This window comes from Manacus vitellinus, unplaced genomic scaffold, assembly GCF_001715985.3.
Source record: "Manacus vitellinus isolate BGI_N305 unplaced genomic scaffold, ASM171598v3 scaffold_21_pilon, whole genome shotgun sequence".
Taxonomy (NCBI): Eukaryota; Metazoa; Chordata; class Aves; order Passeriformes; family Pipridae; genus Manacus; species Manacus vitellinus.
In genome coordinates, this window is record NW_021939546.1 from 146,714 (window position 1) to 172,855 (window position 26,142).

At 38.3% G+C, this 26,142-nt stretch overlaps 1 protein-coding gene across 7 annotated transcripts in view; it reads left to right on the forward strand.

Moving 5' to 3' along the window:
* ARHGAP29 (Rho GTPase activating protein 29) overlaps positions 1-17,236 on the forward strand; it is a 49,458-nt gene extending 32,222 nt beyond the window's left edge. For 3 of the 7 annotated variants that reach the window (XM_018072313.2, XM_018072312.2, XM_018072314.2), the window contains exons 6-23: positions 2,230-2,290; positions 2,774-2,911; positions 3,189-3,253; positions 3,726-3,836; positions 3,967-4,047; positions 4,347-4,535; positions 4,783-4,920; positions 5,864-6,054; positions 7,857-8,023; positions 8,568-8,696; positions 8,868-8,966; positions 10,509-10,672; positions 10,918-11,106; positions 11,255-11,392; positions 12,744-12,973; positions 13,733-14,039; positions 14,208-14,319; positions 15,309-17,236. In XM_018072313.2, the coding sequence (XP_017927802.1) occupies positions 2,230-2,290; positions 2,774-2,911; positions 3,189-3,253; positions 3,726-3,836; positions 3,967-4,047; positions 4,347-4,535; positions 4,783-4,920; positions 5,864-6,054; positions 7,857-8,023; positions 8,568-8,696; positions 8,868-8,966; positions 10,509-10,672; positions 10,918-11,106; positions 11,255-11,392; positions 12,744-12,973; positions 13,733-14,039; positions 14,208-14,319; positions 15,309-16,207 (3,408 nt within the window). In that variant the 3' untranslated portion in view covers positions 16,208-17,236. The remainder of the gene's footprint in view (positions 1-2,229; positions 2,291-2,773; positions 2,912-3,188; positions 3,254-3,725; positions 3,837-3,966; positions 4,048-4,346; positions 4,536-4,782; positions 4,921-5,863; positions 6,055-7,856; positions 8,024-8,567; positions 8,697-8,867; positions 8,967-10,508; positions 10,673-10,917; positions 11,107-11,254; positions 11,393-12,743; positions 12,974-13,732; positions 14,040-14,207; positions 14,320-15,308) is intronic. The other 4 variants (XM_018072315.2, XM_018072317.2, XM_018072316.2 and 1 more) reach the window with 4 other exon arrangements.
* The last annotated feature ends 8,906 nt before the right edge of the window (positions 17,237-26,142 follow it).

The following is a 26,142-nucleotide window of genomic DNA, read 5'->3' on the forward strand; positions in this document are numbered from 1 at the left end:
TGATCATAGCAGCTAGCTGTATCTTAAACAGATAGAGTGTAACATTTTGGTAGAATTTAACATGTAAATTTTTTGAGGATTGATTAAGGAGAAAGATTTTAATTGCTTGTTTAGTTAGGGACTACCCTAATTAAGCTGTTGAGGATTGCTCCAAGGAGGAAGGGGATGGGCAGCGCTGATCTTGCTTCTCTTGACTGCAGGGGAGTCTACATTCTTTACTTCAGGCATTCCACTTGGAAGTTTAAGTTAAATAATATGTATACCCCCTCTTAGCAAATGTAATTGTTCTCATTTTAGCCCTCATAGTGCAACCAGACATACAAGGTGGAAGCAAAGATATTTTTTAATTAAAAACAGAAGTGCTTCAGAACATACTGAAAGAGACGAGACAGACATGTCTGACCTTTCATTACTCAGCAAGCTGTTTGAATGCTATTTGATGCTATGCAGATCTAAGAGCATAATAAAGGAGTAGGATAAAATTTTCAAAATGTGTGAGGAGATTTGCCGCTGTGAGGGTGAGTGTCTTGGGTAATGGGAGGGGAAAAAAAGAAAGAGCCTCACTGAATTTTGAAGTGAAATCTTATCTAGAAGTCGGGCTTTCCATTTTTGCTAGGACTGCCAGGATGAGTCACTGGTTGCTTGAGGGGGCAAGCTATATGGATCAAGTTCTGATAATAAGTTGTAGGACATATGTGAAAGCATTTGTTCATGTTTGCTTTCAAAACGTGGTATTACGTATTTGCAATGGGGTGAATGTGAAAGGATGAGTAATCTTTGATTAGCTGCCCTAACTAGTCTGTGTGCCTGAGGGACTGGAAAGGACTGAACAGTTTTCAGGAGTGCAGTGATTTAGGTCTTACAGAATGAGAAGTAACTTTTAGGACCATAACTAATAAGCACTTCAAGCTATTATAGAATACAGGGTTTTACAAAATCTGAACTAAGTCTAGGAATGTTCAAACTGCCTCCACAACTGAATATTGATCCATTGTTAAATTAAGATTTTGGGTTTTTTAACAGTTTGGTTGATGGACAGCTTTGGACAGGTTTTCCATTTGTTCTGGAAGAGCCCTTCCATTTTGTTAAAACTCTCTTATAGTAGACAGCAATTATACTAGTATTCCACTTTTAGGAATGGAGCAGCTCTGTAGACTATAGTTTAATTCTGTTCAGTGTTCAACTGATGATTAATACCTTTCATGTTTTGATCTATGGAAAAGCTGCTTTTGCTGTGAAGTAAAGAATTATTCTCTCGGGATTTTTATGTGATTTATGATCCATTTTCAGTTACATTTAAAAACCCCAACAAACCAAAACTACTTGCATCATTGATACTGTGCTCCATTTTAGCAAATGTCTGAAAATAAACCAGCTCCAAAGTCTAAATGGAAACAAGCTGTTCTTGTAAAGCTTAAGAGCACTCTGCAGCTATTTCTTAAGCTTTATTTTCTGTCTGCTCTGTGCTTCAAAGTTGTGAAGAGTAGTTTCTCCATTTAAAATTATGTAGGGTTTGTTGTTTTTCTTTGTTTTGTTTTTTAAGGGGATAAGTGGTTACTAGGTAAAATTTTTATTCATTTAAATGTGTTGAGCAGTCGGGTCTACAGCACAGTCCTACAAATAGTTCAACTTTCACAAATAAAGGGGTAGCAAAATGCAGCATGAGGACAAAGGTAGGGATGACATGATGTGCTACATTCCTTTTATTATTGGATTACATTCTGTCAGGTTGTATTGATTGTCAGGGCTTCATTAGCAAGTGCTACAGTCAGCTGTTGTGCCTACAGTGCACACCTGCAAGTAATTTAGGAGAAATAACTTTATTCCTTTGAGGAAGAAATACAGGATTCTAATGGCTTGTAGAATAACAGCTGTTACATGTATATGACATTAGGTCCGTATGAAAAGGTTTTTAAAAGATAGGTAGGGATCTAAGAAAAGCTGGAACTCAATTCTTCAACAGATCTGGTTGATATTTAACTCTTTCATCACAGCCTTTCAAGATTGTTGATTTAAAGGTATATAATGATTCCTTGCTATTTATTATGTCTCATTCGACAGCTGTGGGAGGTTAGAGGGTGTTGTGCCTTAGTTGAGAGGGAGTTACAGTGCAGTTTGCCTTATCTGCAAAAAAGGAAAGGGGCAGATAATGCCATTTATTTGGTTAGCCTGTCAGTTCCAGTGAGAGCTTTTCATTGCTAACTTAATGTTTTCTTTCTTGTACACCAGTCTTTTGAAAATCTTTCCGTGGAGTCTGGGGGTTCACTGCATGAAAGGGATGATATTCAAGGTAGGTAATTCACTTACCATTGATAACTTTGAATCTGTGGGGTTTATTTCTTCTAAAAATGTTTTAAGTCAGTTACTTGGTCACTTTTTTACACTCGTGCTGCCATTAAAACTTCACTGTAAAAAAAAAAAAGATGCTATTGCAAAGGTTTTATTCTTTTGTAAATAATTAACCTGGTTGCCTTTTGGGGGGGGAAATGAACCAAGTCCTGAAGCTCTTCTGTATCTCATCATATGATTGGTGTTTTGTTGGGTCACTTTCTTGAAGAAAGTTATGCTGACCATATGACTACCCCAGATAAAATACTATGACCCTTTAATTTGTTCTAAAACCTCTGTCAGTCCTGTTTAGAATCAACTAGCATTAAAGACCAACTCAAGATCAGAGCTGCTTAAGCATTCACAGTTGGCTAATACTGGCTTTGCTCTCAGTGTGTGGTCATGTCTAAAAATCACTTGTTTGTGTTCGATGCTTTATTTGCAGGACATCTTCGAGCAGAGGAGGTTGATAGCATGCTCCTAAGAAATGACAGTGGGATCGAATCAGCTCTGTCCTATGCTAAAGCATTGTCAAAATATATCAAGGATGTAGTCGCATGGGTAGAAAAAAAGCTTAGCGTGGGTGAGTGGCTCTTTCTGGCATTTAATCAGCTTTGTCATGATGAAATTAAATCTGTTGTCAGGCCTCTGTGCTGCAGACTGTCAGTAATGTGATTTCTAAATTAGTAGCTGTTCTGCTGAAGTGGACAGAACTATCGCACATTTCCTATAATTAAAGGCCTGTAACAAAGTGAAGGTGGTCCCCTCTGTAGCCTATTTGTTAAAGGAAGACTGTAAAAAACATTTAGCATGTGTTACAACTGTTAGTGTAAACAATAACTGTGAAATTTTTTTAACAGAACTGGAGTGTTCTAGAAACTTAGCAAAAATGGCTGAAACTGCTAAAGCTATTGTTGGACACCAGGTGAGTACATCTTAGGGGCTTTATTTTAGTCTTAAATCTTAGTATTGAACCAAAGTATTGAATGCCTTGCCCAAAAGTAAAATTCAGGGATATGAAGGAGTAGATTTTTAAGTTGATACAGAATTGATTTATACCTTAAAGTACTGGTTAAAAGATCTGCTGTATTTTGTCTTCCATTTCCTATGGAAATTTGGATATATAAAATTATTTTTGTTGAATACCCAGAATAGTTTTCACAATGTGCTTTTTTTCTGTCTGATATCTTGTATGCTTTGTGATTTGGACTTGTAGACTTTTTTCCTAGTAAAGTGAAATGCAGATGAGAAATCAGTAATTTTCTACATTCATACCTGACTTCCACACACATAGAAATACTTACTAAATTTAATTGAAAATCTAGTTCAGCTGACTTTTAGAATGTCAGCATATCTCTGTCTTACCTAGAACATTAATGTGTTTTGTGTAATTTTAGGATTATATGCCATTCCAATCAATATTCGTTAATGCTTTTCAAAATGATATTGAGAACAATCAACTTTGGCAACAAACAGCTGCTGCTCTTCAGTCTAACAAATTTGTGCAGGTAAGCTTAAAGAAAAAAGACCAAAATATTCTTTAGGGTTTTTAAAGTTTTGTGACACCACAGAATGTTTAAAAGAATGCACTTGCAGCCTATAAGCCTTTAACGTACTCTATTAATATTTCCTATCTAGCCTCTTCTTGGAAGGAAAAATGAGTTGGATAGACAAAGGAAAGATATCAAGGAGCTTTGGCAGCGAGAACAGAAAAAAATGGTTGGTAATTCTTTCATATCTAACGGTTCAGTCTAAAATTCTTCAAAAGGAAGAAACTTTCAAACTAGGCTGTTATGAACTTACATTCACAAGTATCATCTATAGGGCTTATTGTAAGTAGCACATAACTGCCAATTTGATGACAATCTGGTATTTTTAAGCAGTTGTCTTTCAATGACTGTGTACTTTGAACTGCAACATACAGCCCTGTGCATAACAACCTCTTTAAACATCACATTAAATAACTGAAAAATCAGTATCAGTTATTCTTCTGCTTTGTCTTTCATTGCATTCTGCAGCAAGAGCTGGAAGCTGCTCTGCGAAAAGCAAAGTTGCTATATACACAGCGTCAGGATGAGTATGAAAAGGCAAAATCCTGCACTGCTCGTGCTGAGGAGGAACATCTCAGCTCAAGTGGAAGCTTTGTGAAAGATGTCAGCAAGCAACTGGAAAAAAAAAGAAGGCTAGAAGAGGAAGCTCTTCAAAAGGTAAAGAGTTTTTGTTCCTTGCTTTTAAAGTTAAGCCTATGCTCGTTCTATTCATGCTTTCCTAGTGGAAAGAGTAAGTAACTCTTTCCTAAGTGGAAAGAGTTCAGTTCATAATTTTAATTTTAATCATGTTCTTACCCTAAATGGGAATCTCCAATTACAAGCATGTGGTGTGGGTTTTTTTTATTCTTGCTTCTAGTATCAAGGCCTGCAGTCCATCAACCCTTTATACTTGTGTTTTCTCCAGGCTGAAGAGGCCAATGAGCACTATAAAGCAAGCATGGCAGAGATTGAAGAAAAACGAAATGATTTGGAAAGCTTTAAAAGTGATGCCTTAACACAGCTTCGGGAGATTATTTACCAGTGTGATCTTACTCTTAAAGCTGTAAGCATGGTTTTTAAAATATATTTCACACAGATATATAACTATTGTTAAAACTAACAGAAAGCCCTATCTATAATGTTACTGCTTAAAATAAAAAGTTTTCAAAGGACAGAGGAAAACTTTTTATTTGTGGTGTTCTCTTTCTGATATATTACTATATAGTTTATGCACAATTTCTAAAAAAGCTTTACGAACACATTATGTCAAGAGATGATTCTTTTGTTTTGTTTTGTTTTTTTTAAGATAAGGCAAAGACAATTTAATGCCAGGGCAGAGATGGAAAATAAAACAACAAACACACACCCCCTGTCCCCAAGCAACCTCAAAACCAACCTGTAAGACCAATGGAAAGCTTAGACAGACTTGTCAGTTCAAGTATAAATTCCAAACTCCTTTGCAGCCCCAAAGCTGAAGAAGCAGCCACACAGAGTCCCCTTTTCTGGTCTCTGGCTTGTGATAAAATCATTTAGAAGTGTTATGTAATTTAATGAAGAAAATGTGCAATTAATCTGTCTATCAGGATAGAATTTTGTCCTTTTCATAAGGCAATATGGAGTTCACTTGGGTTTGGAATTCCAGCTGCTTCATCATTGTAATGCTGACTCAGATTCCCCCCCAGAGCGTGAAAAATACCTTTTTGGTAGCAAAAAAAACTTGCTGTTGATCTGGATTAACCCAAAGTGGGAAGCCATTGGAATTGCCTTTGCTACCAAAAGGATTCAATAACCCAGAGAGAGGAGAAATACTAGTATCTGTATTACAGATCAAGTTTTTAAAAGTGACTTTCAGGAATCTTGCACAAACATGTTACTATTTTCTGGAATTTTTCTAGTCTTATTGTTTAAAAAATCTTCTGTTGGGATAATAATTTCTGTTGAGCAATGTGCAAGGGAAATATCTAGTAAATGATCTACAGATAATGAAAGTCTTTTTCCCCCAACAGGCAACAGTTAACCTGTTCCAGCTGCAGCATGCTCAGGTTGTATCTCTTCCAGTTAACTGCCAGTCCCTCTGTGAGAGTGCTAAACTCTATGACCCTGGTCAGCAGTATTCAGAGTTTGTGAAAAGTTTGCCAAAGGATGGTGTTCCTATGGAATCACGCTCTTTGGAAACCCAGAGCTCCCAGGTTGATGGGTAAGTCCCAAAGAGCAGGTGGCATTTACTTGCTTTAGAATGGAACATAAGGCAAAAGTGTTTAACTATAAAATATCATTTTTGGAGGAATTAAAGGAATCCTAGTATTTTACCCTGCTTTACCGTTCTTTTTCCCATCTTTTGGTAGATTATATATAATGTTGACATTAAAACCTGTCTGTACATTCCAAAGCAGATTGTCATTTCATTGCAATAAGACCTGCTAAAAACATTGACAGTTGTTGCGCAAGACTTGTTACTATTTTAATGTAGACACTGGTTAATATGAAAAATGTAAATTTTGGACTTGGTAGTGTAGTGTGGAAGTAGTATTTGATAATTAGAAAGACTTAGAAAGTCTGAAGAGGTAGTTTTCTTCTTCTACAAGCTTTGCTGCTACAGTAGCTTCTTTCATATTGTTTACACTGGACAACTTTTTGGCAGGAAGTGTTGCTTGATTTCTGTCTCATGCAATGTGACTAAAAAAAGCTCAGAGTCCATTTGTAGGGACATGTTATAACGTAAATATTTTTTTTCCAATCTGTCTGAAATGGAAGTTTTTTATTGTTAATCTGTGAAACATCCAGGTAATGTGGAAGTAAAGACTTCAAGACAAAAAGACAGCTCCTTGTGTCAGCATGCCAAATGCTTTTCCACCTTTAATTTGTAAAATTAATAGTCATCTTGGCACTAAAGCACCAGAATATCCATTCCAATCTGTGTGTTTCACAGTTCTACAGGAAAGTGTCGTCATCGTTTTTCAAAAGGAAACTAAATACAAAAAAATGAATGCTTGAGTCAGACTTCTACCAACAAAAGCCAGGAAATTCAAAGTTAAAGCTGAGATTCTTAGTTCTTGTCTATAAATTTCCTGCCTTTTAAGACTGATTTAGGCTGTACTCATAAACTTTGGCTTAAGGGGATTTAACTGTGTAGCTCCCTGAGAAACTGATGAGCATGAAATTTCCAACTCTTTGTGTGCTCTCCCAGCTGTTTACTGCTTAAGATTTATAGGAGTGTGTTTCTTCTCCTTCTCTCTCCCCACCTTTTGTTATCTTTGTCATGGCCTTGTGATTCTGCATGTACTTGAAGTGATCATTTTTATTGTTTAGGTCTGCATTAATTTAAGGGACAGTAGCTTGAACAAATGCGAATTTAAATGTTTTTCAGTCTCTATTTCCTTACGCTTGATAGGGTAGAACTGATTAAGGAACAACAGCTTCCTGACTGCTAAGCTTGGCCAGCAGGCCATTTTGTCCACAGGGTGCTTCAGCATTTTACATTAATTACTGTTAACAGTATTCTGTCTTATTGTGAGAGTAGATTTTCACAACAGATTGACTCTCTGACAGCTTCAACATATTTTCTGTGCTTTTTAAAAAGCATGGTATATTAGCACCTGTATGTTTATAGGTGGATGGTCCTGATGGCTGGGCAGAGAATCTTTTGGAGGGGAAACCATAAGCATGGAATGCAATGGCTTCTGAATTATTCTGATCTTCAGATGAACAGATAGGCTGTTTTTTCAAAGTCTGCAAGATAATGTTTATAATACCATACAGAGAGGTGGGAAAGCTGATTTATGGCGTGGGGAGAAAACGCACATATTTAATTAAAAAAAAATGGCCACCTTAATTTTTTTAGTTTTTTTAATTTGGACTTAAAAAATTACATGTCAAATACATATGTTCATGAGTAGTAACTAAATGAAGCATTTTTAATGCTCAGGGATTTAAAAAATACATTGATTTTCTCTAATTTCTGTCTGACTCATTCTTCAAATTACTTTCTTCTTCCTGAAGGGTCTTTAATAAGCAATCAACAAACAGCGTCCATGCATCACATGGTAACTTATCTCAGTGTTCAGGAGACTTTCCTGTGCAGACATTAGATGATGTGGGAAGCCCAATTTATCATCGTTCACAAAAGGTTAGAGAGAAGAGATCTTCCAGCAACACAGATATTCAAGGTAGTTCTTCTGTATTTCATCTGAAGCTCGGTCTCTAAATAAATAAAAATAAAATTTTTTTTAAAAGTATACTTGATATGTCAGTCAGAAATGTAGGACTGAAGGGTTAAAAATGTATTATAGAGTTTGAAGCCTATAAAATGGTATGTACTCGAGCATAAGAAGGACAAATGGAAAACTGTCTGTATGCATACCTAGATTCTTTGACAAGAAAGGTGAGGTGCAATTCAAACAGCAAGTACTGTCAAACTCAGTGGACTAAACTATTTCAATTAGCTTTAACAATTGAAAATCCATTGGTTTTCTAAATGCTGTGTTGATTTCAGGTCTTCTGTAAAAGCACAAATATCGAGTTTCTGAAATTAGTTTTCTTACATCCTGAAGCTTTTAAAGGAATATATGCTGTGGGCGTTTTTTCACTACATTGCATGCTCATGTAACTTTTGCAATATCTTCCTATTTTGAATATAATCAATGGTCTTTAAATAAAAAAAAATAATTTTTGTCCTTGACATTTGGAATTAGCGGATTTTCTTTTCAAAAGCAGTGCGAGGGCCACCACCGTTCAGATCATGGTCAGTTGGCAACCAGAGTGGGGGAATGTGCAGTGATTCTGAAAGTGCAGGGGGAAGCAGTGAGTCACGATCCATGGATTCTCCATCTGCCAGCCCAGGTACAACTCCATTCACTGCTGTACTAATCAGAAGTCTTTTCTTTGCTCTGCTTTACATTAACAAAGATACTGTTGTTAGATAAGCAAGTATTGAACAGAGCATATGGTGAAAATGAACAGTCAGGTCAAAGTCATAATTACAACTTCCTGAAAATTTTTCTTATCTGCCAGGGGATTTTAAAAGACGACTTCCCCGAACACCTTCCACTGGTACTATGTCATCTGCAGATGATCTCGATGAAAGAGAGCCACCATCTCCTTCAGACTGTGGTAATGTTGTTTCCATACCTGAAGACCCCAGATGATGCTTTTTGTTGCAGAATGTGGCTTTTCTTTTTAATGTGCTTAAGAAAAGTACTGTAACAAGGCTGTGATTACCAGCAGCATTGTTTTTCAATACAGTGTGCATCCACTTGAGGTTGAGAGCTGAGGAATAATGTTCAGGTCATTTTAATGAAGTGGTGCAGAATTGTCTTTATACATTTAGATTAACTATATGGGCAGCTGCTTAACATTTCTAGTGTCTTCACCCTTTTGAGGTAAAACAAATGATCTGCTAACCATTCCCTCAAGACTTTTGCATGTAAATTTAGCTGCATAGCACTGATTTATGTAAGGTAACTTCTAAACTTTGAAATAAAATGCACAGATACATAGAGTTGGTAATTGGAAAATTGGAAAAACATAGTTCCAAGTGTTTAGGGTAATAGCTGAGATCCTACCCTTTTCAACTAAGATAAGCAAGTTCAGTAATGTCTGTCCCAGATTTGATCAGGCCATATCTAATTTTCAAATTAATTTTGACTGTATAAAGACAATGTTGCCACAGGCATTGAAACCTGAATAACTAGATTATCAGAAATAGTTCTATGGGAATAGTTCTACAGTACTCACAAACTATTTTTGAAATATTTGTGGCACTTGCTAAGTAAAGCCCCTAAGAAATTACTCAGTTAGTCCTTATTTCTTAAATGTATACTTTGCCTTCTAGGAATGAATCTGTGGTTAACAATATTAGTTTAGATCAAGATTCAAAGCATGGCAATATGTTAATGGATGCAAACTTTCACTTGGAGTGGTATTGTTTAATCAATGCTTGAGCTTTTAAGAAGCTTTTTGGACAATTAACTGTATGTGCTAATTTTAAGTTATCTGCAAAACAAAGTATTTTGGTTCCCAGAGTTGTTGGTAGCATTTTAAGTAAACTGCTTGAAAAGAACTGGATGTAAAAAGGGCCAGTTGCTATTCTTTTTAGCTGTAGAATCCTCTAGAAAATAGTTTGATGTTGTTATAGGAAACTGAGAATCAGTATTTTTTTCATTTAATTTTTTTAATTTCATATGCATTCTGCCATGAGTGTATGTTAATTCTTCCCTGCTGCAAAGTATTATTTTTTAAGTATTTCAGAAACACTACAGGCCAAAGCATATTGTCATCTTTCATCCTCTCATACAGGACTTTGAAATACATAAAATGAAACTTTTATGAATCATTACCTGAACTGCAGGGCAGCTGGAATTAAGTGTCCTAATATTTTCACATGTCATTGATACCGGAGAAAACTGGAATACTTAAAAATGCAAAAATTATCATTTAATTACACTTTTATGTAAGATTCTTTGATAGTTAATAAGTCTATTATGTAAACTGTAAGGTAGTTTTGCTTTCTTGTGGTTGAAATGTTTTTAATTACTTTGATAGTTGCTATTACTTACAGAATTCTGTGTTCTGCACCACAGTTCTAAAAAATCAGAATAAATACTGTCCCAATAGTAGATATTAGAAAGACTATAACAGAGAAATTCTCTCCAGGTTTAAATGATCTGACATCTGAAACTGCAAATTCTCCAGGACCTTTTAGAAATGCTAATATGTCAAAAGCAGCACAAACACACAAACTACGGAAGCTGAGAGCTCCATCTAAATGCAGAGAGTGTGACAGCTTAGTGGTATTTCATGGAGCTGAATGTGAGGAGGTAAGTTAAAAATTACATTTCTGCTTGGGATTTACGTAAAGTTGAGAGTTGTGGAAACTTGAATTATGTTCCTGTATAAACACTGTCGAGTTTGTGGCTCATATAATCACTGTGAACTCAAAGCAGAGGCACAACATACTAATAAATCTTGCCTTTTGCTCACATATGGGGTGACAAACATCAGAGATGTTTCTTATGGTGTCAATTTATATCAAACGATGTGCTTTTTTTTATCTCCCCTGTAGTGTTCACTTGCATGCCATAAAAAATGTTTAGAGACTTTAGCTATTCAATGTGGGCACAAAAAACTTCATGGAAGGCTTCACTTGTTTGGAGTGGAATTTGCCCAAGCTGCTAAAAATGTTCCCGATGGCGTTCCTTTCATCATCAAAAAGTGTACGTCAGAAATTGAAAGCAGAGCGCTGAATGTCAAGGTATACTCAAGTTTGTTCATGTTTAAGTTTTATAGACAATCTTTAAAAAAACCAATTTTCTTAGGGTGTTAATGCTGTACTGTCAATATCTCTGTTCAACACTGTCCATTCAAAATGAAATAGAGTTGTGCTGGTCTTTTAATTTCAGGGCATCTATCGTGTGAATGGAGCCAAATTAAGAGTTGAAAAGCTTTGTCAAGCTTTTGAAAATGGAAAGGATTTGGTCGAGCTCTCTGAACTCTATGCACATGATATCAGCAACGTTCTCAAGCTGTATCTCCGCCAGGTATGGAATTGCGAGGTCAGATGGAAAACTGAAGTACTGTAGTATATTTCTTCAGTACAATAGGGAAAAAAAATCCTTTTCAGTAGTCCCACAGCAGAAGATTAAATGGGTGCCTTGTATATTTGCAGAAGGCTTCTTTATTTGCACATGGAGCCTGTGACAAGGGCAGGGAAAGCTGCTGGTATTACAATATGTATTCCACGTGGGTGTTATGGCTCCTTAAATATTAGTACCATACACAGAATAACCTTTTGTTTGTCTACTCGTAGTGAAGCTTTAATTTCTAAATCCTTTCTGATTAGTGAATTTGCTTGTCTTAGGTGAAACTTAAAAGATTCTCACATTCTTGTGTTTTCATGCAGACAGATGCTGATATATTGCTGTTAATATCCACTATTGAAAATGTCATGAAACACTCATAATGGTTATGATGTGTTCATTATGGAGGGTCTGTCTTTCAAAATGGAGCTTTAAAGCTTCATGATTGAATTTTCCAAGCCAGTTTCAATATTTATCTGAAAAAATTAGGCTGGAATGTTGCCAAGTGAAATTACTGTGTCACTGAAAACTTGTTAGCCCTGAAAGAAATAATCCTTAGCTGCGTAATCCTGTCCTCTTCCTTACACTGGCTGTCAGCGATGAGCATTCCAATCCTATGATCATTGCCATTAAGTGATTTTGAAAAATTACTAAGATGTACCCTGCCTACATATTCAAGTAAGAAGGTAGCGTACTAGGGTACTGTGCTGTATTTTGAATAGGGCTTACAATTAAAAAGAAAAATATCAAATAAAATGTTTTCTTCTGGTCTTATTACTTCCTTTGTAGCTGTTCTGTTGGTGTGGCTTTTAGGTAAACCTGCTTGTTTTAAATACAGGAGCAGTGCTAGAAACATGCGGTTTCAGAATACTGAGTTAAACCCTGTTTGATTATTAAAACCAATCATATACTATTGATATACTGTCAAAGACTGGAAGAATAAATAATTGCTCTATTACCATGCTATTTGAGCATATGCAGTGTAACCTCCTCCCTCATAGTAATCAGTTTCTTGAAATCTTATTTTTTTCTTTAAATCTTATTTCAATAAAGTACTGATAAGTGCTCAGTCCTGAAGTTATTGTGGGAAAGGGCTAGCAAGAGATTTATGGAGAACAGTGTAGGAAGGAGTGTTTTTGTTACCTGGGATTGGGTTTGAAAAAGTTGGCCTTTGAGCTAACGAACAAGGATATTAAACCAAGTCATCGTCAAAGAAAAGAAGCTAGATGAGACAAAGCTGAAGAAAATCAGGAAGGAAACTAAGTTAAAATTCAGTTTTGAGTGTGTTTCTGAAATGTTCTTATTTCTTCAGCTTCCTGAGCCCTTGATTTTGTTTCGGCTTTATAATGAGTTCATTGGACTTGGAAAAGAAAGCCAGCACATTAATGAGGAGTTCGATGCTAAAGGTAGTCCCAAATCAAAGAAAAGGCAGTCAATCTGTATTGAACTGAATAGGATCATCATTAAAATTAAAGATCTTCTGAAACAACTGCCTGTACCAAACTATAACACTCTTCAGTACCTTATTGGACACCTTCACAGGTGAGAAAAGACTTTAAATGCAAACTGATTGTGAAAAATGAACTGCTACATGCTGCATACTAGGAATCTCTTGTACCTTTTTAATGACTTAGAGGAAGTCATGTATATCTTAGGAGGCATTGTTCCCTTGCTGTTTCTTTTTTCCATGTCATGAATTCTCAAGTGAGAGAAGAATATGAAAAGGAAATAAAACAGGGAAAGCGCTGAGCTCCATTATTCTTGATTCACTGCTAGCATTGTCATCAGTCAGTAGTAACCAGTGTCACATGCAGGGACCTAGGTGTGATTTAAACTGTGATGTGACCCAGGCGGGGCAGCAATTTGGTGGCTGTTACAGAAAACTGAACTTGTATCATGTCTCTTACATGACTATTCTCCAGTTACATTTCACTTCCTTGTCCTCCAAATGCTGGTTTGTATGATGGGGTACCAAGCTGATGACTACCAATAGAAGTGGGCCACAGCTATATTATTACTGAGAGTGAGAGATGCTCTTTTTCCCAACAACAAAAATGCCAAATAGCCCCAGATAATATTAACAAATAGGACATAAAATGACCCCGTGTGGAAAGTCCAAGCTGCTCTTAAATGCAGTCTACACTGAAGATTCAACCTGCCTACCAAACCCACTTCCAGTTTCTCATTGCATTTTATCTTCTTTAGACATAATATTTTAATATCTAAAATATTTCTAAAGTAATAAAACCCTCTAACTCCTGGAGGTTTGTTTTGTTTTTTCTTTTCCCCCTTCTTATGCAGAGTTACAGAACAGGCTGATGAAAATAAAATGTCAGCCAGCAACCTTGGCATAATATTTGGCCCAACTCTGATCAGACCACGTCAAACTGATGCTACAGCTTCGCTGTCATCACTTGTGGACTACCCTTATCAGGCCCGAGTAGTGGAGCTGCTCATAACATACTATGAAAAGATATTTGATGTTTCATTGAAGCCACTTCTGAGCACATCTCAGTCTGAAGAAACAGCTGTTACAGTCAGAGTTGCTTTATCAGCAGATGAGAAGGAGCCACAGCAGCAGAGGAAATCATTTGTTGCTGTAAAGGAAGTGAGTGACTATTCTTGTGCTGCCACAATGCTACCTGTGCCATCTTAACTTCTGTGTTAAATGCTGCAGCATTCCAAGGCACATTTCTAATAAATCTTTATGGGTTTTTTTGTTAAGGAGTGCCTTTTCTCTCAAGTTTTCATTTACTTTTGCTCTGACTTTTGTTAGCAGGGTATTCTGATAGCTCCGAGTGAAAGCAGAGGTTCAGAAACAGCTGCACTGTTTTTGGAATCGAACAACAGCAAGAATACAAAAGAACACACAGATCCATGTGTAACTGGTTAGTATGCTATTGACTCTGGGGAGTGAGTGAATAAGGAGTCCTCGATGCTTTAGGTTACAGTGCATGCAGCTCTTCAATTTAGACAGAAGCAAGTGATAAAACCTGCTTATCACTGCTTGATATGCTGTTTCCTTTTGTAAGAAGAAGAGAGAATTAAATCTTTCCCAAGGCTTTCAAGAAACCTGTGTTTATGGAATTGGAGCTTAAAGTATTTGGTTAGAGAATACAACAGTGTGGTGGTTTCTGCTTTTTTTAAAAAATCAAACAAAACAAAGCCATAGTTCCACTGTGACTATAGATTTTTGAAATCCACTATGATGCTGCAAACTAATACCCAGCAATTAATGTGTTTTGACCATTTCCCCCCCCCCCCGAATGTGTATCATTGCCACTCACAGGAACTAAACCAGAAGGCTTTGGGAAGAATAATTCTCTGACAGAATCATCAGCTAAGAGCGTTTTGGATATCAATATTTCTGCTCAAAAAAAGCCAGGTTTGCTAACCTAACTAACTCTACATTTTTTCTATTTATCTGCCTGTGCTACTACAGTGGTTTTTTTTAATGTAGGTATGATTTCATCTATTTTATTTAGGAGTAGCTGTCCCTAATCCCTTTTAATTATACTGATTTTCAGCTGATGCTACCAGTTCAGTCATGTCCTGTACATTTACAGTGCAACATCCTGAAACATACTAAAGCTGAAAATATTCAGGGATGGGAGAGCACCAGCCAAAAAAATATAGTGTCTCTTTGGCTGTTTCTTCTTGGTGTCTTCCTTGGTTACAGCTGTACAGTATGTGTTTTACTGCTATTGAAAAGTTAACATTTGGTTAGAGTAGGATGCTCCTAGTATGTATATAGGCTATCCCTAAAAATTATTATCCCATTAAAATACTAACTGCGAAGGGATCATTAATAAAGTCTTGCTGACTTCTCTTTATATTTGGTGCAAAGATCCAGTCACATCTATTTGTGTGTTTCTAGGTGATGCTGTGAGTCCAACTTCAGAGAAAGACAATGATCCATTAAATTCCCTAGGTGAAGACAGCTGTAAAATTAACTTACTTCCTGCAAAACCTAACCGTCAGATTACCAAAGTTCCATTGCGGGTTCCAAGGACAAAAGCAGCTTCTCGCCCTGTGAGCCTGCCTGTGGACCGACTACTTCCTCCATGTGTTTTGAATGAAAGAAATTCACGAAATAAAGGAGCAGTAAGTTCAGAGAAGCTGGGCCGGAGCCCTACTATTGAAGAGGTTTCAGAGGTGAAGGCACTCCCTGCTGATAATACCTGCTGTAGGTTTCCTTGTTATGACACCCAGATGCTGCGAAAAAATTGGGACAAGCAATATAAACAGTACGATATCACAGCAAGGACAGCAATGATTATGACTAATGTGCCCCAGGAGAACCGAGCACTTGAGAGTGGAACTGCAGGTGCTTTATCTTCATCATGCAGCGTTGGTAACAATTCAGCTAATGCCATTCTTCCTAGTAAGCCATATTCTGCTGTTGGGTCAGGAATGACAGCAACAGAAGAGAACGGTCCTGGTGTTAATCCTCTTGCTGCCTTTAGGGCACCACGAACATTACAGCCCCCCCCCGGGACATTTTATAAACCACCCTCTAACAAATCAAAAGAAAATGGAGATGGTTCTTCTGCTAAAGCTTGTGCACCAACCAGTGCTAGCTCTGTGCTTCACCAGGACAATACCGTGAAACTGGCTAGGAGCTCTGCACTTCCATCAGGTGATCCTGAACAGAACACAAATGAACAGAAACCTAGCTCAGAGGATATTCACCCCACAGATCTGAAACCTGCTTACCAGAGACTGAGACCAAAAAGGATCCAAGAACTGGAACACAGGGAAGCTCATTTTGTATAGGGTGCAAATTCCTCTTGGACTGTATGCAATTTGTTGATGTTGCCAGTGGAGGCTTCCCTTTGCCCCTTTATCCTTCGCCTTCCCTTGAGAATCCCACTTTTGTGCCATACTGGAGTTATTTTTATATATGCAGCATTTTAAAATTGGGGGGAGGGCTGGGGAACTGTGAATGAAATGAGTCAAACTTTTTGTAGTTCAGTAGCTTTCAATAAAGATGTATTACATTCCCAGTCTAGATACAGTTAAAGGTTTCATTGAATAAGACATTGAGCTTCATTTCATTGTGTGGAATGGAGTGCTTATTCATAGAGAAACAGCTATTTTTCTTAATAGATGTTATAATAAAAATGGAAGATTTAATGTTCACTGTCTAAGCAAAAACCAAAGCTTGTGCTTTGCTCTGTAAAAGCATTTGTTCATTTCTCTAATATGTGCAATTAAAGCTTTGCTCATGAACAGGCTTACATACTGGCCAGTATGGCCACAATTATGTATCATATGTGTATATGTTAGGCAGACATGGTTATCTGTTGCCAGTTTTCTATGTTGTCACTTTAATATTTCTTTTTTGTACAGCAAGGATGCACTTACTGAGTTTTACTATTCAGAAGCAGCAATCAATTCACATCTGGTTTCTTGTATAGCTTAGCAAGTGGGGCAAATATGCAGAACCTGTTTTGTTTGGATGCCCTTCTGGAGAGACTATCATTGCAGTGGTGCTGTCTTTCCCAGGTGAGTGAAAAGGCAGTGATTTGCTTGCTATGGATCAGTTTTACCACCTAACATGGTGTAACTGAAATGAAGAGCATTGTTTCCAAGTTTCAGTGAAAGAGCTGAAAATAACCAAAAATCTGCATTAGTAGGTGCATCTAATGGTTTTCACTTTGTATTAAATGGTTCTTATGTGTACACTGTGTTATATTTGCTTTAAAATATATTAACGTGTTAACATTTCAGTGACTCTATGGCTTCTATATCTGGATTTCTTCTAACTTATTAAAATACAGACATTTTGCCTTTGCAATAGTACAGTACTCTGCTGCCTCTGTCTTCTGGGGATGGGGAGTGGCACACTTTTCTTAATGGGATTACAATTAGCATGACCCTTTCTCACATACTATAGAGTTACTTTGGCATGGTACTTTCTATGTAAGAATGAAAAGGACAGGAAAAGCAAAGAATCACTTTTCTGTTCTTACAGTGTGAACTTCACTGGACTTTCCTACTCCGTTACCTTTGCCCATCTTCCCAAAATATCCGAAATAAAATCCCACACTCCATTCAGTGGACATAATCTGATTTTAATTTCCAGAACAAAAGCTACTAAGCTCACAAAGCTGAACTTTTGCTTCCGTATCACATTTCCAGGGAAGCATGACTTGCATTCTTGGAAAAAGCCATGCTATTACTGGATTGCTCTGGCCATGCTAGAGGCTGTTTCTTTGGGGAGCTGCCTCATACTACAGAAAAGCTGAAGATCCCAGATGCTGCTGTCTGCCCATACTGGTGTTGTGAGTTGCATAACAAAATAAGTGGACAGGTAAAGGCTTCTTGATATAGATGAGAGTTTGTTCTACTTTGACAATGGAGGAGTGGAATATAATGCACACAACTGGTTAATGAGTCATTACAGATGTTGGAGCAGAACTTAATAGCACAGCTGTGAAAGGATGGTGCTGGTCAGTATTGATTAGGGCCCGAGAAGGCTGCTGGGATGGAGAATTACAACATCAAATACTAATCTGTGAGAAACAGACAAATGTTTCTTAATCAAGTCATAATACTAGTTACTACTGGTTGTTGCCATACTGCTTTTTATGTATCATGTCCTTCCATGTTTTGCTGGTGTGAGAGTTTCTGCTCTTTGAAGTGCACTTTGGGTCTCTGTTGGTGTTTCCCACAGCCAGGCCGGTGCCAGCGGGCCGGGCCGGGCGCGGGGAGCGCAGCGCCACTGTGTGCCTGCGCGCGGGGATGAGGGTCTCATAAACCCACCGGATTTCATGAAAAATATCATCAATTTCAACAGATGAATTACTCACGACCCAGCTTTATAATGCCTTCGACTGTTTTTATGCAATACAAGCGAAGGAGCCAAGGGTACTTCTTTGGAAATTAAACCTTTGAAGCCTATGTAAGAGTTGTGACCCTGCTGCTCAGCCTGGTGGCACCACGGAAGGGGGGGGTCCTGCTTCCGGAGCCTTCCAGCCAGGCCTGGGATAGAGCAGCCAGCGGGGGAGGCTGGGAGGCGGCGGCTGAACGGCCAGTGTGTGACTTCTTAATTTGTAAATTTTCGTCAATGTTTGCACGTTGGAGTCACGGCCGTGTTTTGGTCGGGCTCGTAGACCGAGCTCCGCTCCGCCCTGTGAGGGAGCGGGGGGGACGGCGGGCGCCTCAGCCGGCACAGGAAGGGGTGTAAGGAGCCGGCAGCGGAGCCTTAAACCTGGTGGAAAAGACTTTGGCTTCCTTTTGGACTGGAAATGTTACTAATGGCCCTTGTTGTTTCTTTCGGTTCTGATGCAGGTTTCCCTAGGTCTTGCTTTGAAATGGCTTCACTCCGACTGAACTGCAGCAATCCCACCCACCTGCCCCAGGTGACAGGCTGTGGGTCATGCAAAGTGCCAGAACCCTGCGGCTTGTCCTCTGGGGAGGAAACCTTTCTCTGTCAGATTTGCTTGGTAATTGCATTTTCTGAAGTCGTAATGCACTGCCTCATCCCTCTTAAAGCTTTGGCAGCATACCGACTTTTGTAAGTCTCTGACCTAATTAGTTATGACAGGTGTTTGGTTTAGTAGGGCCCCTGATGCTACCAGAACTACCATCTTTTCAAATACAGAGTTTGTTCAGATCTGAAGAAGTACACTCAGAAATATCAACTTCCTGGTACAGACTTGACTGCTTGTGCTGGTCATATTGGATATTTGGGGGTATTTTTATTCAGGAGTCCTTAAACTCACCGATTGAGCTGTTCTGTATCGAGTAGGGGATTAAAACAATCTCCTTACAACTGAGCAGTGTTATTTTGCCAGCACTAACTGCATCTAAGATATGTGTTTCTCTGCCACCAAGCTGAACATTCCTTCAGAAACCTTCCTCTTCCAGCAGTGCTCGCACATGAGGTAAGCTTCTGGGGTAAGTTTTCAAGCTTTTTATTGCTTCTGTTTAAGAAGTCTGTGTTTTGCTTTAAAATCCGTGAATTCTTTAGCTTCTATAGCAAAGCAGAGCCCTAATGGAATTAATCTGAAAGCAGTCACGAAATGCTCTGTGAAGGCCCTTAGTGCACGTATGCTAATGTTGGTAACTTAGCTCAGAGCATGTTTGTACTTTTCAAGTGACTTCTCTACATGCCACTGTGGCTCACGGTACAGTGTGATCTCAGAGCACACAAACTCGATTCTGTTTGGGTGAGACTTAACTGGGACATATGCTTCAACAGCATACCTGACGTGCTGCAGCTGCTAATGCACATTCAGTCTATGGAGTTCCTCTAAAGTAACCCTTAGGCAAGTAGTGTGTGTGTCCTGGGTCCTCAGCACTCAGTGTTTCACTATAAAGCTACTCTTACTAGGCCATCCCACCTGTCAATGCACACATAAACTTAATATTTTGGGAAAATGAAACAAACCAGATGTTTCAACTTTCATTAGCAGAGTTGGAGGAGAGAGGGGCAGGGAACATCTGATATTTGCAAACTATGTTATTTTGAATATTCTTGCAAGTAAGTTTCACAGGAGGATTCTTCAGAAAAACCATTCTGAATAAAATGTTCTATTTCCATGCCCATTTTTATTCAGAGACTGGGGAATTCTTTTTCTAATTTAGAGATCCAAGGGATCCATGGAAAGTGTTTTTACTCACAGGTAGAAGGAAAAGGTATCCTAAATCTTCTGAAATGTAAAATGTTTGAGTAAGGTAAATTCTAGGAAAATCCTCACTCCTCAGCCCTTATGCAGCTGCATGACAGAATGGTGTCTATAGGAAGTAAACTGAATTACACCAGAAGTAGAAAACATGCCTTTTGAGTTTCTACTTGCTGTGCTTTTGTGTATGTTTTTCCACAGATTGGGGTGATTAGCCAACCACTGTTTTTGCACATGCATGGAATCTGCTTAAGATTCTACATTTCCCTGTGTTTGACATGTGGAAGAGTGATTCTGATTGTCTTTGATTTGTAAAAATATACTTTTCAAGCAGAGGTTTCATGGAGCCTTTTCTTAATCTCTCTGATTCTTTTTATCATTTGATTCCAGCTTGACAGAACTTGCCATTCTTGTCCCTCAGCTCACTCCTTACCTATTTCATGGGGGGAGGCCTCTGAAATACGTAGGAAACACCTAAAAACCTTCAGCTTATGTTTTCCCTAGCAGTTTAGATTGCTGGGTGCAAAACTTACCTTAACTGAGAAAGCCCTAACCTGTGTATGTGTAGTTTTCTCTACACACACATAGATATATCTGTTTATCTATAGAAGATGCATTTATACACACCACTCCTACAGTTAGCTTTGGCAAAATTGTGTTAGCACTAATTGTGTTCGCTTCCTAGTGAGGCTGTGTCTAGGGACATGCTCTTCTACATGTGTCAGAATATCTGGTTAAGAAATGGTTTGGGTGCTGGAAAGCATTACTCTTGAAAATTAGAAGTGTTGGCCCATGAGCACACCCAATACACATGAGTGTGTGTATTTTCAAAGTTATCTTTTCAGGTAATTTTTAAATTCTGTTAATTTTAGAGAAATATATTCTTGTGGTACTAGAGAGATTACTAGGGATGTTTTTATAATTTGCTGGACAAACAGAATTTTAACCAGATTTGATTTTGTAGTCAAAAGTCAGGAATAAGCCTGGAAATAAGAAAACAAATAAAATGCTGGTACTTAAAACAGCTGTTAAAACCATGGCATGTGAGGTGAGGGATAATACAACACACGTGCCATGTGACCCCAGTTTTTTGGTATGGCATGTATACTCATGAAGCATATCACAGGGAACTTTTATGTTATCAGATATCTACTGTGGGCATAATGTGAGAACTGTCATCACCAAATATCTATTTCCACTTCTTGCTTTCTTTATGTTCTGATACATAAACGGAATGTCTCATTTTTTGTTGCTACTGGCAACAAACTACAAATCATTAGGAAACAGTGATAGTGACAACTGTGGGTAGAGCTACCAGAGACATTGTGCAGTGTGCTCCATAAGCTGAACTGTATTTTCACCTCTCATGTAAAATGATAGGCCCCACATAAGCTTCTCTGTTTACTTCCAAAGATCTCTTTGTAAAGCTGCAGAGCAAAAATGTGTCACAGGAGCAGCTGATCATAGAAAGCAAAATCTACCCTACCATCATCCAATAATGATGTAAAAAATCTAATTAGGAGAGATTAGTTTAATCTGTTAGAGCTGTCTCTGTGAACATGTGGACAACAAAAAGAGATTCATTTTCTTAAAATAACAGGACTTAGGATTTTAGGGTTAAAATGCTTGTTTGCTGGATAAAACTATTAAAGTATCTGTTTGCCTCAGACATAGCAGCACTACTTAAATACGGTCTACAGCTGAGCAGCAACAGCAGTACTAGTTTCTCTGCTTTGCATTGCTGTTAATCAGAGTGAGCTTCTATCTGTGGCTTTATACAGCTTTTTTTTTCTGTCTGGATTGAAGCAGGCTGGGGCTCAGCTGTGATATGAACATGTGTCTGACAGAAATTAGAGCAAAGCTACTTGTGAAAGAGGAGGTTGCCATAGGATGATAGAATAGAATCATAGAATCATTAAGGCTGGAAAGACCTCCAAGATTGAGTCCAGCCTTTGACCAAACACCACCTTGTCAACTAAACTGTGTTTGACTAAGTGCCGTGTCCAGTCATTTCTTGAACACTTCCTGGGATGGTGACTCCACCACCTCCCTGACCAGCCCATTCCAATGCTTGACAACCCTTTCAGTGAAAAAATTCTTCCTGAACCTCACCTGGCACAGCTTGAGGCTATGTCCTCTTGTTCTGTCTCTGGTTGCCTGGGAAAAGAGACCCCCCACCTGGCTACAAGCTCCTTTCAGGTAGAGAGCAGTAAGTTCTCCCTTGAACCTCCAGGCTAAACACCCCCAGCTCCCTCAGTGGCTCCTCATATGACTCACTCTCCAGACCCCTCCCCAGCTCTGTTGCCCTTCTCTGGACTTGCTCCAGCAGCTCAGTGTCTTTCTTGCAGTGAGGGGCCCAGAACTGGCCATAGTGCTCAAGGTGCGGCTGCACCAGTGCCAAACACAGAGGGATGGTCACTGCCCTGGTCCTGCCAGGGGCCTTCTTGGCCACCTGAGCACACACTGACTCATGCTCAGCCGCTGTCAACCAGTATCCCCAGGTCCTTTTCTGCTGGGCTGCTTTCAAGCCACTCTTCGCCAAACCTGTAGCACTGTGGTTGTAATGACCATTTTGCAGATGGTTGTTACTCTGGCCTCCCTCTGTTCATCCGGAGCCTCCCCAGTTAACCAGGACAGATGGTAAATGGTGGAGAGTGGCTTAGTGAGCTCTTCTGCCAGCTCCCACAGTAGCCTTGGGTGGATCCCATCCTGCCCCATAGACTCGTGAGTGTCTAAGTGGCTCAGCAGGTCACTACCTACTTCCTACTGGATTGAAGGGGATCTTTTCTGCTCTGCATCCCTGTCTGCCATTTCAGAGGGATAACTGGTCTTTATGTTGAAGACTAAGGCAAGGAAGGCATTGAGTACGTCAGCCTTTTCCTCATCCTTGGTTGCAATGTTCCTCTCTGCATGCAATAAAGGATGGAGATTTTCCTTGGCCCTCTTTTTGCTGTTAATGCATTTATAAAAACACTTTTTGTTATCTTTCACAGCAGTGGCCAGATTCAGTTCTAGCTGAGCTTTCGCCTTTCTAATTTTCTCTCTACGTGACCTAACAACATCCTTGTACTCTTCCTGAGTTGTCCGTCCCTTCTTCCAAAGGTCATAAACTCTCTATTTTTCCCTGAGTTCCAGTGAAAGCGCCTTATTCAGCCAAAGCCAGTCTTCTTCCCCACTTGCTCATCTTTCAACACATAGGGGTGGCCTGATCCTGGGCCTTGTCATGCTTTGTGAAGGAAGCATGGGTTAAATTGGGTTAAATTCTGTGGGTTTAGGTGGCACATTTGTGCAGAGGCTGAAATATCCTGCAATGGAGCTGGGAAGGAAACAGTGCTGAGTGCAGTGCTCTGCTGTCAGAGCTGCAGTGTGCTCTGGGGTAAATCTAGCAGTTGGTAAATTCAGTGAAACAGGATTCTCAGAAGTCTCCCCAAAGTCCTGTGAAGAAGAAAGAAATAGGCAAGCTGCCACATCCTTTTTAAAATTTTTTTAAATAAAGAACTCTGGATTGTTGCTCAACCTCTACTTTGAAGAACAATGATGGTGTGGCAGTGAGGGAAGCTGCAATAGTGCTTATACAGAACCATCGCCCAGCATGAGAACCAGTGAGAGGTTTTACTGCATTGCTGTCCCAGCCCTTACAGATGAAAATTTATAAAGAATTCAGTGTTGACTCTATGCTCTTTTGCTTTGGATTTGACCATACTCCTTGGGGGAAATTTATGTTGGAGATGTGAAATGATCCATTTAATGCTGATATGTAACTTGATTTAGTAAATAGTAGTTCAAGTAGGACAGAACTTGCTGAAAAACTCTCTGAATGCATCTCTGGAGCTCTGAGTCTGAATACATAAAGTCATTTAGTTTAATATTTTTCAGTGTGAACAAGCAATTTGCTGGCATTTTAGAAGTTCTAGAAAATATAAAATTGAAAATCAGATTATAAGAATGAAATATTTTTTCCCTCCTCTCCTGGTGTTGTGAATCAGTTAATTTTGTGTTTCACTGTCTCTGTTCTTTGAGAGTGATGGTCCATGAAAAAATGTGGTGAACCACCTGTATATCTGCACACATAGATGTTGTAAGAACAGACTCCCCAGGCCTTTCACAAGGGAAGTATACCAACAGTGAGGACATTAATTTTTTCAGAAAATTTTGTGAAAATTGATGGGGTGAAAAACAATCATTTTCTTTGGTTACTGAAATTCTGATTTATCTAGAAATCCTAGAAGAAATTCCTGGCATTTAAAACATTGTCTTCAGCAGAAAAAAGCACTTGTGCCACCTTCATAAAACAAGTGAAGCTTAAAGAAAGTATTGCAAATCCCATGAACTAGGTTTCGAAGTAGTGGAAAAGACTTCTGTCTTCTCCAGGGCCATGTCAGCAGATATACAATTGAAGGAATTTGCTAAAAAAGTTACCCAAGGGTGATGCTTGTTTATGATGATAATATTAAGGAATTTGAGAAGTTATGAAGACACTGCACTGTTCTTAACCTGATGGGAATAAGGAAGGCTGTGACAATGTCAGTATTTCTGGAGCTCAGGCTAACTCTAATGACTGATGTAACCAATTTCTTATTTCAGTTTCTTGTATTCTGTCAACAATATATATGAGTTTTCTTTCTGAATGTATTCAGTAAATCATTCTTCTATGTTATAGTATGAACTACTAGGGAAAAAAAGAAGATAACAAAGTTAAAAAGAAGTGCTATTTTTTTTTATTTTCTTGAGTTGGGGCTTTGTAAGAGTCTTCCAATGTTTCAATAGTATTCTGATGATAGAACAAGGTTATTTTGTTGGCTCTTACAATCAGCCCCCAGAAAAGAAATCAGTTCCTGCAAAAGGAAAATGAACAAAATAACATATTTTCTTGTGCCATGGGTATGAGTTGCATCCCTTAAGCATGTTGTCATCAGGCAGAAAGTGTGTGCCATTCTAAATAGGAACAGTCATAATTTGTGTTGGCATCTTCGCAGAAAACTGAATGAACAGTTCATAAAGTTTCTGACTTTAGGAGAATGTTAATATCTATGTAAATAAACTTCTTTTTTAGAAATTGAATTTCTTTTAGTACCTGTGCTCTTTCTAATTGCAGCAGTCTCAAGCCATCACTAATTTTATGAGCAGAGTGCTGCCTTTAAAGAGTGAAGATAAATGTCCACCATGACTAATCACTCCAGAAGTTCGTGTACCTCCTCAACCCACGTGGAGTTCTCTACACATTGTTGCTAGGTACTGTTTTTTATCATGGTTCTACTCCATGATTTTACTATAGTGTTTTACTCGAGTTAGTAGCAAATTTAAATGATTTGTTTAATTTTTAACAGTCCATGTATCTCATATTTGAATTTATATGTCAAATTCTCTTTTTCCTTTTGAAGGTAAAAATTCATGATCATTATAATGAGTCATAGATGTAAAAAACAGAGCATGCAACAGTTTAAATTCTGTTATATCCCTACTAAAAAGTCATAGGAATTGCTGAATTTAAAAGCATAAAAATATGAGATCCTGTGTTTTTTATTAAAGTGGCAACAAAATGGATTTACTTTTACAAAATCCTTTCAAGACTCTGTTAATCAATATATATTTATAGTGTCTGAATGATTAAAGCTAATTGTGTCATAATAACTAAACAGTTTTATATAAACTAATGTCTAGTAGTAAATCTATCTTTTCTTGGAAATATAGTTTGAAAACACAGATTTATTCTAATAAATGATACAACAGTTAACTACCTTCATTACATGCAAGTCCAAGTTAACAGCCAGATTCAATGTTAATGACTTTTTTTATTCGAAAGAGATGCTTTTCCTCTCCACTGCTTTTTGGTGCTGATAAATGTGTCACAGGAAACAGCCTCCAAACAAAGGAAAGCCACGACTTTTCATGTATGATAGTGTATCAAGTGCAAAATTAAATGATGCAGACAATGAAAGGAACTGATCTCTATGATAACATAATCTTAAAATAAGAACAGAAAGCTGTTATTTTGCTCTAAGGTCTGTTTCAGCTGTTAGCTGAGAAATGGCAATGCATCCTTTGCCACAGGTTAGCAAGAAGTGTTGATGCAGAAGA